This window comes from Panthera leo, chromosome B2 (assembly GCF_018350215.1).
Source record: "Panthera leo isolate Ple1 chromosome B2, P.leo_Ple1_pat1.1, whole genome shotgun sequence".
NCBI classification, from domain to species: domain Eukaryota; kingdom Metazoa; phylum Chordata; class Mammalia; order Carnivora; family Felidae; genus Panthera; species Panthera leo.
Window position 1 is genome coordinate 25100331 of NC_056683.1, and position 17211 is coordinate 25117541.

The 17211-nt window shown below is 46.2% G+C and overlaps 1 protein-coding gene across 8 annotated transcripts in view; it reads left to right on the forward strand.

Moving 5' to 3' along the window:
* The window catches only part of SLC22A23 (solute carrier family 22 member 23), a 181856-nt gene that overhangs the window by 86666 nt on the left and 77979 nt on the right, over positions 1-17211 (forward strand). Inside the window, exon 4 of one of the 8 annotated variants that reach the window (XM_042938052.1) lies at positions 4868-4943. The exons of the other annotated variants lie outside the window; for them this stretch is intronic. Within the exon in view, the coding sequence (XP_042793986.1) occupies positions 4868-4875 (8 nt within the window). The 3' untranslated portion in view covers positions 4876-4943. Of the gene's footprint in view, positions 1-4867; positions 4944-17211 lie in introns of those variants that run through there. 8 annotated transcript variants of the gene reach the window in all.

Genomic DNA, 17211 nt, shown 5'->3' on the forward strand with positions numbered 1-17211 from the left:
CTGGATGGCCAGGCAGTGAAAGGGGAACTGAGCCCCTGAGCCATGTTCTTACTTCCTCCTCCTCGCTTTATCCCTCCCAGCTTCCCCTCAGCCTGTGCCCCCTGGGCCATCACTGTTCTCTGAGGAGCAAGCCTGCCGTGGCCACAGCATCCCAGTTGGGCCATTTCTTATGTCCTGTTTTGGCTGGTGGCCTGGCCCCTGGGACAGAGCGCCACAGGCCCCTGCTGGCTGTCAGCCCTGATGTTACATGGCTATCTGAGCTCTCTGAACCTCTCCCCTGCTTCTGTGCACAGTGAGGACAGGTGAGGCAGGGCTGCAGAGAGAAAAAAACTGGTGAAGGGAGGACAACTGCTTGTGTTTTCTTGTTTGTTTTGAAACAATACAAACCTGAGTCACATGGAAAAAATGCCACTGCTCAAGCATGTCACACCTTTTTTTTTTTTTTTTAACAAAGAAAAGTCATCCTTAAGGAAAAATCAAAAACAAAAAACTGAGGTCAAATGGTTAGATTTCAAATACTGAAAATTGCAGTTCTAATTATCCCCTCTTAAAAGAACCATAGAAGTGAAGATTCTCCTAATCTGGCCCAACCATCACTATTAGTGTTCATATCAATGTGAACCAAAATAAATATTCATTAAACAGCTGCTTCCAAACTGAAAAAGAAGGCAGCATTCTGGCCTCAGTTTGTAACCACTGAATCTGGACCTCCTCTCTACATCTTCTACCACACCCTGCACCCTATTTCCTGCAATTGTCTGCTAAAAATGATGCCTTCCACTGCTGCCTCTGAAGCAGGTTAGCAAACTATGGCCCGCCACCTGTTTTTGTAAATAAAGTTTTATTGGAACACAGCCAAACAAAACAAAACAAAAAACCCACGTTATGTCCTCAGCTGAATGGAGGGCCCGTTTCTGACCTCGTCAGAAGTTATGGGTGGTGGGCTGCAGGACAGGCCCTGAGGGTAGCAGTGAAGGGCCCTTGTTAGACTTTCTCAGAGCAGGGGATGTCACCTGCTTTAGGCACAGGGATCAGGCCGCCTAGGCTGGCCGTAGCCTGCCGGAAGCTGTGGTGGGCACAGATCCCATCAAGTGCTGCCAGCTTGGTAGGAAGTGAGGTGAGCAGAATGCTAATAACAGCAGAACAGGAAACTGTTCCCGGCTGAGTGCTGAGCCATCAAGTGCGAATGCGGATCAAAACTCAGTTCCTCAGCCTTGGAGCATCCGTCACTGAAAGGCTGTTAATTGGCTGAGCCTGTTTAATATTTCATTCACACCCATGGAAACAAAGAGGCTGGCCCGTGGCAGAGGCTGGCACAGAACTTTCCCCTTTCCCCGCCACCCTGTCCCCCTTGCCCTCAAAAATCTTGATTTGATGGTCCTCTAACATCTCCACTTAATTCAGGTTGTGTCTCCTGGCTAAGAGGGGCCCACAGGCTTCTGGGACCTGCAACTGTGAACTGCTGTTTTCCACTGTGCGGCCTGAGTGGTGGAGAGACAAACCACATTCATAGATGACACATTGGGGATCTCCTCCTGCCCCAGAATTCTGGTCCTGCACTATCTTCTTCAGGAAGATTGGTCTGGGGCTTTGTTAGTGTCATTAATCCTAATCCTACAAAGCTTGGCTCCATGAGAGATCCCAGGAGGACCCCAGCAGGCCCTTGCCTATTGAACAACTATTTGGGTCAAGAACGGGTTTCAATGCCTAATTAAAATGTACACTAATTTTTTTTGTTGTTTTGTTTTGTTTTTAATGTTCATTTTCTTTCTGAAAGAGTGCGAGTTGGGGAGGGGTAGAGAGAGAGGGGGACAGAGGATCCAAAACAGGATCTGTGCTAACAGCAGACAGCCTGATGCAGGGCTCAAACTCAGGAACCATTAGATCATGACCTCAGCTGACGTCAGACGCTTAACCAACTCAGCCACCCAGACGCCCCTATACTAACATTTTTTGAGCATACTTTAAGATTATACCATGTGTGTGTACATGCACGCATGCCCAGTAGAGGTTTGCAGAGCCTTTAACTTACTGATATGCATATGAATCTCTGAGGAAGGTGAGCCACATGTTTTCTGTGTTTCTTTATGGTCTCTGCGTGGCAGCATGAGGCAGAGCAATGTTGGGATTTGGGGTGTTTTCTGGATCTCACTGTAGTTCACCCAGGGTAGGGACTGTGTCTGTACGCTCTTAGCTATTAACATGGGAATGACTCATGTGTCATACTTCACTAATGTTTATTGCACAAATGCCTCTTATAGTCCATGGAGATGGCCTTGTGTTTCTTATCACCCCAATGATATGTTTCAACAGAAAGAATATTAAGAAACAAAGCTATTGAGGGTTTTTCTTGGATCACATAGGGCTTGCTCTTGTCAAGACTGTGCTTTGTAGAGAGGGTGTTCCCAGCACTTTCAAAAGAGAGTGGGGTATTGGTGATGCAGAGAGATCTCTCCAGGGCATCAGCCCAGTCCCTTGCCCTGAAACTGGGAATAAAAGTGTAAATCTGACGGGCCAAACCCGAGAGTTTTGGAAATTGAACTAGTGATAGGTAGGCTCCCCACCTCCTCTCAGGACCTTGGCCTGTGTGACCTCTCCTAGCCGCTGAATTTCAGATACCTCCATCACTGTGACAGGTTGGCCCTTACCTGGCCATGCTATATGAGGTGACTCAAGGCACTCGAAGGACAGAGAAGGACAGGACGTGGGATAAACCACCCATTGGCACAGGTTTAATTCATCCAAGTTTTTAAAAAGATGAAAAATGATGTAGAAATCATCCTAAAGCATCTTAAAAAGGGAAGGCTTAGGGAACCCAACATCCTCCCTCTCAAAATGCCATTTGATGTGGATTGTTGATGTTTTGGTAGAAAGGTGGCACAGAGGGTATGTTTTGTGGGATGCAGCTACAGGTCTTCTTTGGGAAGGAAGCCCCAATCTAAATCCCAGCTAGTTGATGAGTCGTTTGAAGAATTTAAGTTGGGGACAAATGTAAAATGCATAGAAATAGAAAATAAATTATCTGTGGATATGTAAAATGTGGGGTGCTTTCTGCAGCCTGGATGTGGGGTCCTTCCAGCCTCGTGCTCCTCTGTTGCTGCGTGCACCCTGCTCTCCTCCATCACTGACCCACTGTGCTCTAGCTCCTGGCATGCCCCTCCTCCCACCATCCCATCCTAGGGAAGTCCCCTTCAGTTTGCCCTTCTCGGCCTGCTCTTGGCCCAGGCAGGATGCCCACATCATTTGCAGTGTCTGTTGGAGGACACCTGCTTCTCCCCTGTCTCTATCATGGAGGGCTCAGCTCCTGGTTCTCTTTGTTCCCTAAGTACCTGGGACAGCATCTGAGGCTGAGATGAGCATTGAACCATAGGTATAAGTGGAAGTGTGGAGATGTGTGTAATGAGATTGTCAGGGTTAACGTTAGGAGATGAAAAGGCCCTGAAGCAACTCCCCCTGCTATTGAGCCAGTGCCTGAAATCTGACCATTCGAATGTCATTTTCTATTTTAAGCCACATCGGACAGAGACTTGACCACTGAGAATGGTAACACAGCAAGCTCTATGAATCACTTCCATGTCTTGGTGATTGAGTTTATCTGATCCTCTGAAGGAAAAGAGGGGCCAGCACGAGGATCCTTGTGTCCTTGTGCAGGTAGAATAAGGTAGGGGATGGTCATAGACCCTGGGGGTCAGTGTCCCCAAGGGCAAATACACCTACTTTACATCTTGGGGTTTTTTTGTTTCTTTCTTTCTTTCTTTCTTTGTTTAGAGGAGGCTTTTTTTATTATGATAAAATACACATTAAATAAATTTTACCCATTTTAATTATTTTAAAGTGTACAATTCAGTGACATTAAGTACTTCACATTATCATTCCAGAACTTTTTCATCTTGCAAAACTGAAACTCTGTACCCATTAAACACTAACTTTTCATTTTCCCTCCCTGACCCCCTGGCAGCCACCTTCCTACTTTCTATCTCCATGAATTTAATGACTCTAGGGACCTCATGTGAGTGGGATAATACGTATTAATCCTTTTGTTACTGGCATATTTCACTGAGCATAATGCCCTCAGGGTTCATGCATGTTGTGTCCTGTGTCAGAACTTCCTTCCTTTTTAAGGCGGAACACTATTGTATTAATGAGGGATATACCCCATTTTGTTTACCCATTCATTAGCCAGTGAACATTTGGGTTGCTTCCACCTTTTGGCTACTGTGAATAATGCTGCCGTGAACATGAGTATACCAATATCATTTTGAGTCCTTGCTTTCAGTTATTGTGGGTACATATCCAGAGGTGGAATTGCTGGGTCATATAATAATTCTGTGTTTAGCTTTTTGAGGACCCACCATGCTGTTTTCCTCAAAGGCTGCACCATGTTAAGTTCCTACCAGCAGGGCACAGAGGCTCCTCTTTCCCCACATTCTTGCCATTCTGGCGGGGGCAAAGCGGTATCTCATCGTGGTTTGGATTTGCATTTCCTGAATGATCAGCGATGTTGAGCGCCTTTCCATGTGCTTATTGGCTATCTTCTATCTTCCTTGGTTTCTATTTTGTTTTAAGCTTGAACTCATGATACTCATTCATGTGGATACTTATGTGTGTGACCTGAGAAGAACCCCTCAATGATGAAAGATAGATGAGATGAGCAGCCAGCCTGGCTCACAGCATCTGCTGCCTGCCCAAAGGAGGCAGCTCCTCAGGGAGATGCTCATTCTTGCACTGCCCCAGAGTGACGTGTTCCAGGGTCCTACTCCTCACTCCCCCTTCTCAGTGCCCGTCCGGCTCTCAGTTGCAATGATCTGTGACTTTGGGTGTGGCCTCTCTGTGGCACTGAATTTATCAGGAGTTTTGTTTTTTGCAGGCACATAACCTGGACTTCTCGTCCTGTCATGCTAAGTGACTGGGATGCACAGGGGTGAAGGACGGGGAGGAGGGGGCAGCGAACCTGATGGAGAAACACCACAGGTAGGGGGAGAGAAAGCAGGGGATGCCAGAGCTTCCGTTTGATGTTGGGCAACATCTCCCAATGCCTTTGCCAGCCTCCCAAAGGCAAATCCCTGCTGTCTGCTTTTCACCAGAGCTGGGGCTCCTTATGGTCCTGTAGTTGGTTGATGACACAGAAACCCTCCCAGAGACTTTTTGACACTGATAACCAAACCTGTTCTCTCAGCCTCTTCTGCACAGGCCCTTTTTCTCCAAGGAGTTGCCTCCCACCCTGTCTATCTTAGTGCCCTTTTCTCCCCCAACACTCTACCAGGCAGGACAGTCCTACTGACTTTCCCCTTCAAGGTCAAATTCAAATGCTGATTCCTCTGCAAAATCCTCCCCAGGATTCACTCCTGCAGCATAGGCATCATACCTGGGTGTGCCTTGTCATGTGTCTCCTCCATCAGACTGCTGGCCCCTGAGACCAGGAATGTGGCTTAGTCATCTCAGCATCTCCCCAGGCATAGCACCACTGCATCATCTTTGCTGCATAAGTAGACAGGATGCATTCATTATGCACAACCATCCTTCTGTTTTCCCTTATTCACCATTATTCAGTGTTTTTCCTGGGTCAGGAGCTGGGCATGGGACATTGAGTAAGAAATGTCTCTAAACTCAAGGAGATGTTAATTTGGTTTAAAAAAAAAAAAAAGACACTAAGTTTCGATTTATGACGTGGTTTTAGATATTGTTTTGATACTTAAAACAATTTTTTTTAATCTTTATTTTTTCGAAGGGGGAGGGGCAGAGAGAGAAAGAGACACAAAATCTGAAGCAGGTTCCAGGCTCTGAGCTGTCAGCACAGAGCCGGATGCAGGGATCAAACTTAAGAGCCACGAGTTCGTGACCTGAGCCGAAGTTGGACACTTAACTGACTGAGCCACCCAGGCGCCCCTTGTTTTGATATTTAGAAAGGCATAAACAACACAACATATGGAGTTGAGTTTTTGAAATAGTTGAGATCTGTGGCTAGTACAGTGTGTAAAAAGCTGGGGGAAACACACCTACTCTGTGCTTGAAGTCATTGTTTCATGATAATTGACAAAGGACTAGTCTGTGTAACATTACTGAACCACATGTGTTTACATATGAAAGCTGTCTGGATAATTATTAGCGAACACTTTACTGAGGCTATGACAAGTCCTCCCAGCTGGTTGTTTGCACTGGGGGTTTTACAGTGCATTTGACCTTCGCTTAAGGTAAGGGAGGGTTTGTTTGGCAAAAACAGTGATAAATATTCCCATGGCATTTCAGAGCTGCCGGATTTTTGAGACTGGTAATGTGAGGTGGGCACTGCACCGAATGGAGCTTTTCCTACAGTGCCTGCCTCGTTCGTGTCTTATTTCTCGTTCTGTTTTGGTTTTCTCTTCTAGGCTGCATTGCTAGATTGTCTGCTTCAAGGTTGGGTGTGTGGTCTCGGCTGCTTTTCCCCCCAGGTGTGTTTTCCCCAGCTTTTTACACACTGTACTAGCCACAGACCTCAACTAGTTCAAAAACTCAACTCCATACATTGTGCTGGGGCTCGCCACAGTGATTGGAATCTAGAAACCTCTCTTGGAGACACTACTTGGCATCAGTGTGCCCATGAACTGACCTTCCAAAGGGCCATTTCCTATGTTAGAGATGGGAATAGTACTTCACGTCCCTATTTATAGGATTTGGTGAGGGCCTAGGAGGTAACACCTCCAAAAGTGCTTTGAAGGGCTTGGGCGTAACTGGACACCTTATTATGTGTGGTTGTTGGTATCCAAAGCCAAGGGTCCAAGCCAGCCAGTCCTTACACCACAGGTAGGAGGGAGATGGCCCGGCTACAACAAAGCTCCCGACTTGAGAAGAGAGGTTGCACACCTGGCCTCCCAGCTCAGTGCTAAAATAAACATGCCCGTGTCTTGAGCTGAAGATTTGCCCAGAGAAATAGAAAGGCCCCATGTGTAGTAGCTAAGTTTAGGGTCAGCTGCATTTGCAGAAGCAGAGGAGGAAGTGAGGGGCTGCCGGGATCACTCCCCAGAGGTTTTACTTTCCTTGAGAAGGTTGGCGTCCCCCCCCCCCCCGCCCCCCGCCCCACCCCGCCCTATGGGGGTATGGCCCTTTACCCTTGCAGGCAATTAGGTTGGGTTTAATACACTATTTTATGATCCATCCGGTTCTGTGAGCTGTTTAGTTGCTCACCATCTCCTTCTGAACAGTCCCTGTAGCCCCTGGTCCACATGCCAAGGGCTGACAGGCTTAGGGAAGGCACTCAGAAGAAGCATGTGTGCTTTGATTTCTTCTATCATTATTAATGATGAACTAATTCTGACATCAGGTATCTACCCACCCACTCCCCAGACTCAGAAACAAAGCTTTATTAGCGTAGTCTGACCCTCTTGCCCCACATCTTCCTCTTCCCCACCATTTCCAGAAGTTTTGCGTTGCTCTTTATCATCCCTGTGAATTTCCTTTGGTTTTTACTAACATCTCTACTCACCCTGCCACCTAGTGCTCTCTAGAACGCTGGAGGGTACTGTTTTGCCCTTTTTAAAAGCTCAAAATAAGTGATAATCATACTGTATTTGTTCTTCTGAACTCCCACCCCCCCACCCCCCGCCTTTTTTTTCCTTTTTGAACACTCAGTTTTATGTTTGGGAGGTCCCTACATGTCGACAGGGGTAGAAGGGATGAACTGGAATAGTACCAGTTTTGATAGTTGGGGCTGATTCAGGATTGAACAAGACTTAGACCCTCCCTTAAGAAATAGCACAGGAGTGAAGTAGATGAGCCAGGAAATAATGTGGTTCTGTTTCGTCTGTGTTAAAGTTAAAGTTTGGAAATTTGTCTTTCTCCTAGTTTTTAAGTTCAAAGCCTTCTACCACACATAATAAGTTCATCTCTCTCCTCTGATACTCTTACTTCAGATTTTCAGTTTGAAGATAAGACAATTGATAGTTAGGGCCTCTCTGTTCATCCTATTTCACAATGTAAAGATGAAGAGATTCTAGTCCATACTGGGGAGTGAGATGATTTTTTTGATTGGCGAGGGCAGTAACCACCAAAGGAGGGGACCGTTTCCAAGCTGCTGGAGGACAAGAACCCCAAGATAAGGATTTAAATACCAACATGCTGTAGAGGTATTGAAGCAATGTGTTGTTTGTTTGTTTCATTTTTGTGAACTCATTAATAGAAGCCTCCATATTTTTCCTGTTTCCTGTTTAAAGAAAATCATGGAGCACAAAGGCATTCAAATACTTCATGCTTTTAGGGACAGAATCAATGCTGTAACCCTCTGACCCTCAGATCATTGCTTTTCTATTACACCATCTCACCCACCCATGAACTGACAAAGCCACCATCTTAATTGACGTGGAAGGACAATTACTAATTGAAGGAGATGACATTGAATTATGAGATTCAGCAACCAATTACATGGTAACTTGGCTCAGCGTATTACCTTCCCCATTATAGACATTCACTAATTATTTGATTGATTAGTAGGAAATTAGAGATGGTGTTGTTAATTGAAATCTAAGCAACCCCTCCAACTTCTTGTCTTCCCCCTAAGGCTCTTAATGGGCATCTACTAAAAAACAGAGCATGTTTCAATTTATGCTGTAGTTTATCCACTAACAAATGGCTCACCCATCATTTATTGAGTGCCTGCTGGATGCTGGGGCTCTAAAGATGAAAAGATACTGTCCTGACATTGAGGTGCATGGTCTCTAGTATGACTATGGCATCTGACCATGGTACAGTGTTCGCTGTGACGGAGGCACATACTGAATGCAGTGGAGATATCAGAGAAGGACAATCTCAATCTTTCCGAGATTTTCTTTCCTTCGCTTAATTCGCCTTTAGGTAAAGGTGTTGTTTAACAAAAGCCAAGAGAAGGGGGAGTCTCTGAGTACCCTTATTTACTAGCTTTTTGGCAAATGTACATTTCCTGCTGATTTTACCATGGAGTCTTCTTGAAAGGAGTATCTGTGCCTCTGTGGGGAAAGGATCATTCTGTCATGCTAAGCTGTCTGTGTGTTTCTGGCTTGGAAGTTTCTCCCAGCCTTTCTTGGGGCTCTTGTCTGGGACTTGCCAACTCTAAGGAATAAATACCTATGATTGTCATTGAAATTCGCACAAGCCATTCAAGTCTGCCAGTGAGGTTTACCTAATCGGGAACTAATCAGTCACTCCTGGGAACACATCCGAGAATTCAGTCAACCTGCCCAAGGAGTGGTATTTTTTCCCACTGTCTTCCTAGAAAAGCAAAGCAGCCCACCCCCAGAAGATCTAGAAAACTGTCTGGCTAGGATTTGGAAGGAGCCTCTGCATGTGGCTTCTTTGGTACTGTCATGTTCAGAGCTAGGGTCCTGGGAAACATTCGCCAGTGGAGGAGAGGGGTCCGCCCCTACTAAGAAAGGGGCTGCAGGGGCTCCTTGAGTCGAGGCCCTTGGGGAAGCATTCCTGGAAGGAGAACTCACAGGAACACGTTGGAGTGGCAGTGGGAGGGACACAAAGAACTTGTCAGAGCTTCTGTAAGAAGAAGAGGAAGCTCCCCCACAACCTCCCCACCCCCTTCCCCACCCCACCGCCCACCTGGGAGAGTAACACTTGGTCCATTTGGTGATTTGGGGACCAAATACTAGCAGTTCTAGTCTTTTTGTTCATTTGAACTTTTTTCCTGATGGCTATACCTATATGATTTTTTTAAGGGTAATAGACACCTAATTCAGAGCAGTAGGATGTTTCAAAACCAAGGGTCTCAGCGTTCTCAACTGGGTATGATCCAGGCCACTTGACCTGAGAGATTTTGAGGGACACGGGCTGTTGTATAAACTAAAACAGCCACAGAAAAGGGTAAATTTGGCAACTTGAGAGGCTTGGGGAAGGGAGGCACCTCTTAATTGGAGTTCTGGCTGCAGTGTGGGGAATCGAACAGACAGAGCCTCTCTGTTTTTGTTCATTTATCGGAGAACAAGGTTTCAGTTCCGGCAGCCAGGTAAAGCCCCTAGTCATATGTGTTTTGCAGCACTCTGCTGTCTCTTCTTCCAAAAGATAAAGGTTATTCTTTTGGGCACAAGCAATTCTTATATGTAATTTTAGATTAAGCAGAGTTTTGGCAAGTCTTGGCTTCACCTGATGTATTGTGGGACAGTCAATATTTGTACAGTAATTATATTGACTTACCGCCTTCCTTTTTAAGTAAGACTTTTTGCCCTGCTTCTCAGCAACAAAGTTCTCTTGAAAGCAAGCCAGTCATCAGGGGTTGGTTCTGTTCACAGCAGGAAGGTCAGGTGGGCTATCTAATGTTCTCCCAGATGTTTGCACTGCTCTCAACACATCCGCATGTCGGACCCGAATGAGTTTCCAAAGTGTTGTGCAAGCTGAGGTTTTGCTATGTGCTTTCCCTTCTCAGCAAAAACCTCTCACTCGGATTAATGACAGAATTGTAGTCTTTTCTTTTACCACTGGTAAGCAGCACTAATCGTTCTCAGAAGTCACAGAAACTTGCTGCTAAGACATTGGCAGTTTTCACATGATGTGAGAATATGATTTAAGGACACAGGTGATTCCTTTTTCCATGATTCCGGTGAGTCCCCGTAGAGACTTCTGATTTATAGGTGGAAAAGTGAGACTCAGATGGAAACAAAGGGCAAAGCCTGTAGAAATTAAACCCTTGCAGCGAGCTTTCTTCAAACCCTTTTGTTGTAAACCATTGTTATCGTTGAAGCTTGACACTCTAGCGCACTCCTGGTCTCTCACTGTGTGTGTGTGTGTGTGTGTGTGTGTGTGTGTGTGTGTGTGTGTGTTTAGTTTTTCCCTGGCAGGGTACAAAGACAAGAGACACTTTTCCTTTCATAACTGCCCTTCTCTGTGGTCCCTGTAGGCCCAGGTTTGTTCTTTGCCTTTCTTGCCCACCTTCCAGCAGAGGGAGGCTGGAGAAAGCTTCCCCCTCCACTCTGATCTCACCCATCTGGGAAGGAGCAGCCCTGCCAGTTGGGCCTTGGGCGATCATCAACCCTGAGCATTCCTTCCTGCTCTCCTGTTTGCCAGGCCACGAGGGAACCAGGGCTGCCTCAGGGGGATCCCACCATCTGCAGAGCACGGGACAGGCCTTGGCATTGTTTTCCTTATTCCTTAATCCTGCCCAGGTAGGGGTATGCATATCTAATGAGAATACATTAGAGCCTTGGTCTCCTGACTCTGTCCAAAAGGAAGCAGCAAGTCTCCTTGGCTACCATTTTGGTACCAAATAGCAGAAATATGGCCTCCCTTAGGCCAGCTGCTATGGGAAGTGGGGGGGTTTGGGAGAGAGGTGGTGAATCTTCAAAGTGGCCAGTGGTACGTTCTCGGGCTGAAGCTGGGACAGGCAAAGAGGAGAGGTTTTTAGAGTTGCTGGGGTTGGGTGGGAATGGAGGTCGGGGAAGAAAGGGCCATTTATTCAGCCGCAGTGACTGCTCATTAGTTCTGACTATACACACTTGGCGAAGGCTGCACACGGGCCTCGCATTTTCAGACAAAACCCCAGGGTTTGTCGTCCATTGCCCACCTCAGCCATCCCACCCCCATAAAATCTTGAGATTTCTTTCTGCCAGCATGAGTGATAACATCAGATTACTTTTCCCTTCACCTTTTCCTTCTCCCCTCCTTTTTTCTACTCCAAGAGGCTAAATCCCCAGCATTTTCCACCATACTCTGATTACACTGGACAAAGAACCATGGGCTGTGATGCTAACAGGGAGATTTCTTTTCTATGCCGTGTGAGCCTCACAAAAGCTGAGGCTTTAGCTGTGGGGCCTCCCTAGCTCTCACTTTCTTTCCTGTAATTCTATACAAATGGCATTAGCCTTTTACGATGCCTTTGTTTGCAACTATTCTGAGGGTACTTTTCAGCTGACATTGGTTTCCTGAATTTTAAGTGAACTTTGTTCTAATCAGCCTGGTGGTATTTCTTGTAGAGGAAATGCAGGCTCATGATTTGTAAGTTACTAAAATGCAATAGGGATTGCTTTTTAAAAATCTTTCTCTCCCACCACAAATTAAATGCCTCAATAAGAGAAGAGCATTAAAAATTAAAACGCCCTTTGACGATGCTAGCTCATTGCTCTCGGAATACGTGAGCATGGCCATCTCCCCCACACCCTGAGAAATTCCATTTGTGTTATCTCTGATATGAAGATAGCTCAGCCTCCTTGAGGACTCTGTTCTCATAATAAAAATCATTATTTGCTTTCTTCAAGTGATATTACTGATTTTTCTGTTACAAGCTGAAGTAAAACTAGAACGTCTTAGCTCTGAAAACCAATTTGACAAATTAATCAGATAATCCAGTCTGCACCTATCATAGCCTTAGAACACATGTCAGCAAACTTTTTCCGTAAAAGGTCAAAAACTCAGTACATCAGGCCACCTGGGCTGTACAGGCTATGTTACGGCCACTCAGCACCAATGTTCTGGTGTGAAAGCAGCCACAGACAATCTGCAAATGAATGAAAGTGGCTGTGTTCCAATAAAACGTTGTTGGCAGACACTAAAATGTGAATTTCACATAAATTTCACACAAGAAATATTATTCTTCTTTGGTTGTTTTGAACCACTTGAAAATGTAAAAACCATTCTTAGCTCACACGCTGAATAAAAATAGGCAGCAGGCTGTGCAAAAACAGGCTGCGGGCAGCATTTGGCCCACAGGTCATAGTTTTCTGAGCTCTACTTGACATTTGATCTTAGCCAAAAGGCCAAGCGATGATTCTGAATCCTATTCTAAAGCCATATTTTATTTTATTTTTATTTCTTTAATGTTTATTTTATTTATTTTGAGAGAGAGAGAGGTAGAGTGCCAGCAGAGGAGGGCCAGAGACAGAAGGAAAGAGAGAGAATCCCAAGCAGGCTCCAAGCCACCAGCGCACAGCCTGGCACGGGGCTCAAACTCACAAATGGTGAGATGTTGACCTGAGCTGAAATCAAGTCAAAGGCTTAACCGGCTGAGCCACTCAGGTGCCTTCTAAAGCTGTATTTTCAAACTACAGTTCAGAACGCATCAGTCAAGGGGAGCCTGGGTGGCTCAGTTGGTTGAGCATCCAACTTCGGCTCAGGTCAAGATCTCCCGGCTGGTGGGTTCAGCCCTGTGCCGGGCTCTGTGCTGACAGCTCAGAGCCTGGAGCCTGCTTCAGATTCTGTGTCTCCCCTCTCTGCCACTTCCCTGCTCATGCTCTATGTGTGTGTTTCTCTCTCAAAAATAAACATTAAAAGAAAAAAAAATTTTTAATGCATCTGTGGGTTATGAAGTCCATTTGGGGGGTCCTCTCAGCATCTTAAAAGAAAAAGAAAAGGATTTAGTGCATCACACATAGTAAGAGTTAAATGTACTGGGTCACTGTGTTGAGCTTTCAGAAAGAATTTTATGTTAGCCGTGGCCCTCCCCATCCCCAGACTTTGTATACCCCAAGGAACATAAAGAGTCAGAATCAACAGAGTGCTCAGGTTGTTAGCCAACAAGAGGGACAGAAGCTAGTGTGGTCACCTTCCTTCATGTGTCAGAGCAGTCAAGACTTAACATCGATTTTCTCTCCTAGATCTGTAGTTGGAGAGAGATAACAGCAACAAGCAAATATCTATGCTTATGATATTAGGTTGGTTGGGTCACTGCACATGAAAGAAATTGCCTACTTTCATGCTTTGCTTCTTTCTAAGCAGTTCTAAGAATCCTTCTTTAGCTCTCTGCTCTTCTGCCACCCCAGACTCTGTGATATTTAAAGCACTTGGTTGGATATTCAGTATTCTTCACCAAACAGAAACACAATTGTGTGTGGGAAGAGGGATGGTGCATTTTAATCTGATAAAAACAACTTATGCCAACCATAACTGTTAGCCTAACTGCAAGCCAGGCTGTGAGGAGGTGGAGGAGGAGGAAGCAAGGAATATTTGGGCACTATAATAATTCCGGGCCCACAGGGGATGCCCTGGAGGTCATTCACATCCTAGAGAAGGTTCCGGGAACTCCAGGGGCCCTAGGGCTCTCTGGGACTGTGGCTTTGCATTCTGGTGGTCAGGGTCGGTCAGGCTGAAGAGTGTTCCAGCCGGTAAGATGGGGGAGGGGGCAGGAGAGATGGACCATTAGTTTCCTGCCTCTCAGACCAGTTCTAGAAAATGAGAGTGGGGAGGAAGAAGAAAAAGTGAGGGATAGAAACATGTCTGGAAACTGAACAGTGTGAAGCTTCAGCTCAGCCCTGTGCTTCCTGGTGCTTGGGGACGGCCTTCCTAGAGGGCTCTGGGCCTTCTCAGCTCTGTAGGCCTCCACAGAGAGGACATAATAGGAGCAGGGAGAATAGCCCTGAGGCCAGCTGGATGCTTCTGGCCAATGAGTGGGAAACACTCCATCTAGGAGCTGTTGGGAGGAGAGGAGTTGCTGGCTGAAGCACAAGGAGAGTCATGCTTCCGTGTTCTCTGGGTGAGACGATGCTTTGTGGCTTTCTTATTTACCCAAGGGGAGAAATGTTTACTCTTCTGAAGGGATAATGAAAGATTAGCCTCTATTTCCAGGGTGGTGATGAAGGTTGAAGTATAGGGTAGAAGGGAAGAGTGTCGGATGCTTCCCCTTCAGAACAAAGACTCTAACTGACACCAGATGTCTTCTCCCCTGCCCTGACCTTTGGGTAACTGCTTCTGACCTGTAGGTTGGCTGGGAGGGATTATCTCCTCATGGTCAAGGACCCTTGTTGTAAGGTCCTTGATCAGGGAATCTTCCCTAGGTGGAAGGTGTGAAGTCCCCTGTCCCCCGTGCAGTTTGTCCGTTGGATTTGGAGTGAGTAGACATGTAGTGAGGTGTCTAGCCTCAGATGTTGGGCAGGCAGGTCCTGGGAGTAGAGGAAAGCTTCACACCCAGCTCAGTATCTGAAACATGGTGGACACTCAAGGAATTGCTGAGTTAGTAAATGCAGAATGGCAGGGTGTGTCGTTCTGTCAACAGGGCCAGTGTCCTATATGGATGGGACAGATGGGAGCCAGCAAACCAGGCAGTGGCCCGCCTCAATACAGAATCATGAGAGAGGAAGATGAATAAAATACAGATTGGTATTGTCATTCGAAGCAAATGGCCACAAATCAGCCAGAGTACACCCTTGCAGATGTAGGCAGGTAAAATGGAAGCTCATGGAAAATAGAACCCCTGCTCCAGGGAAGATGGTGGTTGGGCTTTGCTTTAAAGTTAGGACCCCGTCATTTGGAGTAGTTGTACTGGGCAGTGGTCAGAAAGCAACTTCCTCCCTCCCTTCCCCACTTCCTTCCTTCCACAAGCACAGAACACCTGTAATGTTCAGGAGGATTAGAGATACAGTATTAAAGATGTGATATGGTATGCTCTTAGGTCTAGGACAGGATGGAGATCTATATCTGATTATACAGATAATCAGCCCCCCAGGTGGGACAAGTGCTATGAAGGAGGACTTTAGGGTGACTTAAAGTAACACGGAAGAACTGATTTTAGGTAAGGGGACAGAGGGGAAAAAAAGGCTCTCTGAGGACATGTCACCCTCACAGGGACCTCGAGGGCTAGCAAGGGGAAAGACAGGAGAAGAGCATCTGGGCAGAGGCTTCAAGCCCAGATGTCCTGTGGGTAGGAGAGCAGAGTAGCCCAGCATGGGGACAGGCAGAGAGGGAGAAGATGTGGCCTGGGGACGGCTGGGAGAATGAGGACAGTGTCAGGAAGAATCACCAGGTCTCCAGCATGAGCTGTGAGCAGGTATAGGTGCTTCTTTTTTTTTTTTTTTTTAATTTTTTTTTAACGTTTTATTTATTTTTGAGACAGAGAGAGACAGAACATGAACGGGGGAGGGCCAGAGAGAGAGGGAGACACAGAATCTGAAACAGGCTCCAGGCTCTGAGCTGTCAGCACAGAGCCCGATGCGGGGCTCAAACTCACGGACCACGAGATCATGACCTGAGCCGAAGTCGGCCGCTTAACCGACTGAGCCACCCAGGCGCCCCAAGTATAGGTGCTTCTTACTGAGGATGGGAAGCTGGAGGAGAAACAGTGTGGGAGATCCAGGAGACCCAAACAGAGATCCAAGCCCTTGGAGAGTTCATGCCGTGGTTGGGTCTTGCTTCCTGTTAGGTGGGGAAATGACCAGGTGTTTCTGCTGCAGTTGGATTCCATACTCTACATACAGTTCTGCTATTAGAAGTAAGATCTGGGGAAGCTCAGACATTAGCAGGTACAGCACTTAAATCAGTCAACCAACTGACCTTTATCCGGGGCTGGGTCAGTTTTTACTATATCATGGGGGACTGCCAGGAAGTAAGAGAGGAGGACCTGACCCTGACGCAAGTTAAGATGCATTTTAGGAGCTAAATACATATACATATAAGATAAAATGACCATACAAAATGGGAAGAAGCTAGGTGTCTGGCAGTGAAGAAATGGGTAGGGTCATTAATGGTGTAGCCATCAGTCACACCTCACACACTCACGAAACACCATATTTTAGGGGAATATTTAATGACTTGAGAAAATGTTTACAATGTCATGCTAAATAAAGAAAGCAAACTTATAGCCAATATCGTTTTTTTAAGTAACTCTTCAAAAGATAGAGAGGAAATGTTCTGGAATATCAACACTGGGCATTTGGATTACTGGTGATTCACTTAATGTAGACTTAACCTATATTTTCAAAATTTCCTGCATTGTTATGTGTCTTAATGTTTGAAGTTAAAATGTGAGTGTTGCTCTTTAAATGCTACAAGGGAACATGTGCCCTATGTCAAATGTATGTCCTGACCCCAGACAGTTTCACCAGGTCCTAGGACTCTAAGGTAGATCTTAGAAGGTGAGTAGCATTTGTCCTGGGGGTCAGCAAGGGCAGAATGTTTTTTGTAATGTTTATTTATTTTGAGAGAGAGAGAGAGAGAGCATGCGCATGTGCACACAAGCAGAGGAGGGCAGAGCTGGGGTGGGGGGGCGGGGCGGAGAGACAGAGAGGGAGGAAATCCCAAGCAGGCTCCATGCTCAGCATGGAGCCCCACACAGGGCTTGATCTCATGACTGTAAGATCATGACCTAAGCCAATGTCAAGAGTTGGACACTTAACTGACTGAGCCATCCAGGCATCCCCAAAATATTTCTAATGGGAGGACTGGGATTAGCAATGGCACCACAGAAAATAGACCAGAAGGCATCTGCAGGACAGCAAGGGAATGAGTACCGCTCAGTGCGCTACCTGGATGGTGGTGGGAAGGCACAGCTAGGAGAGTCAC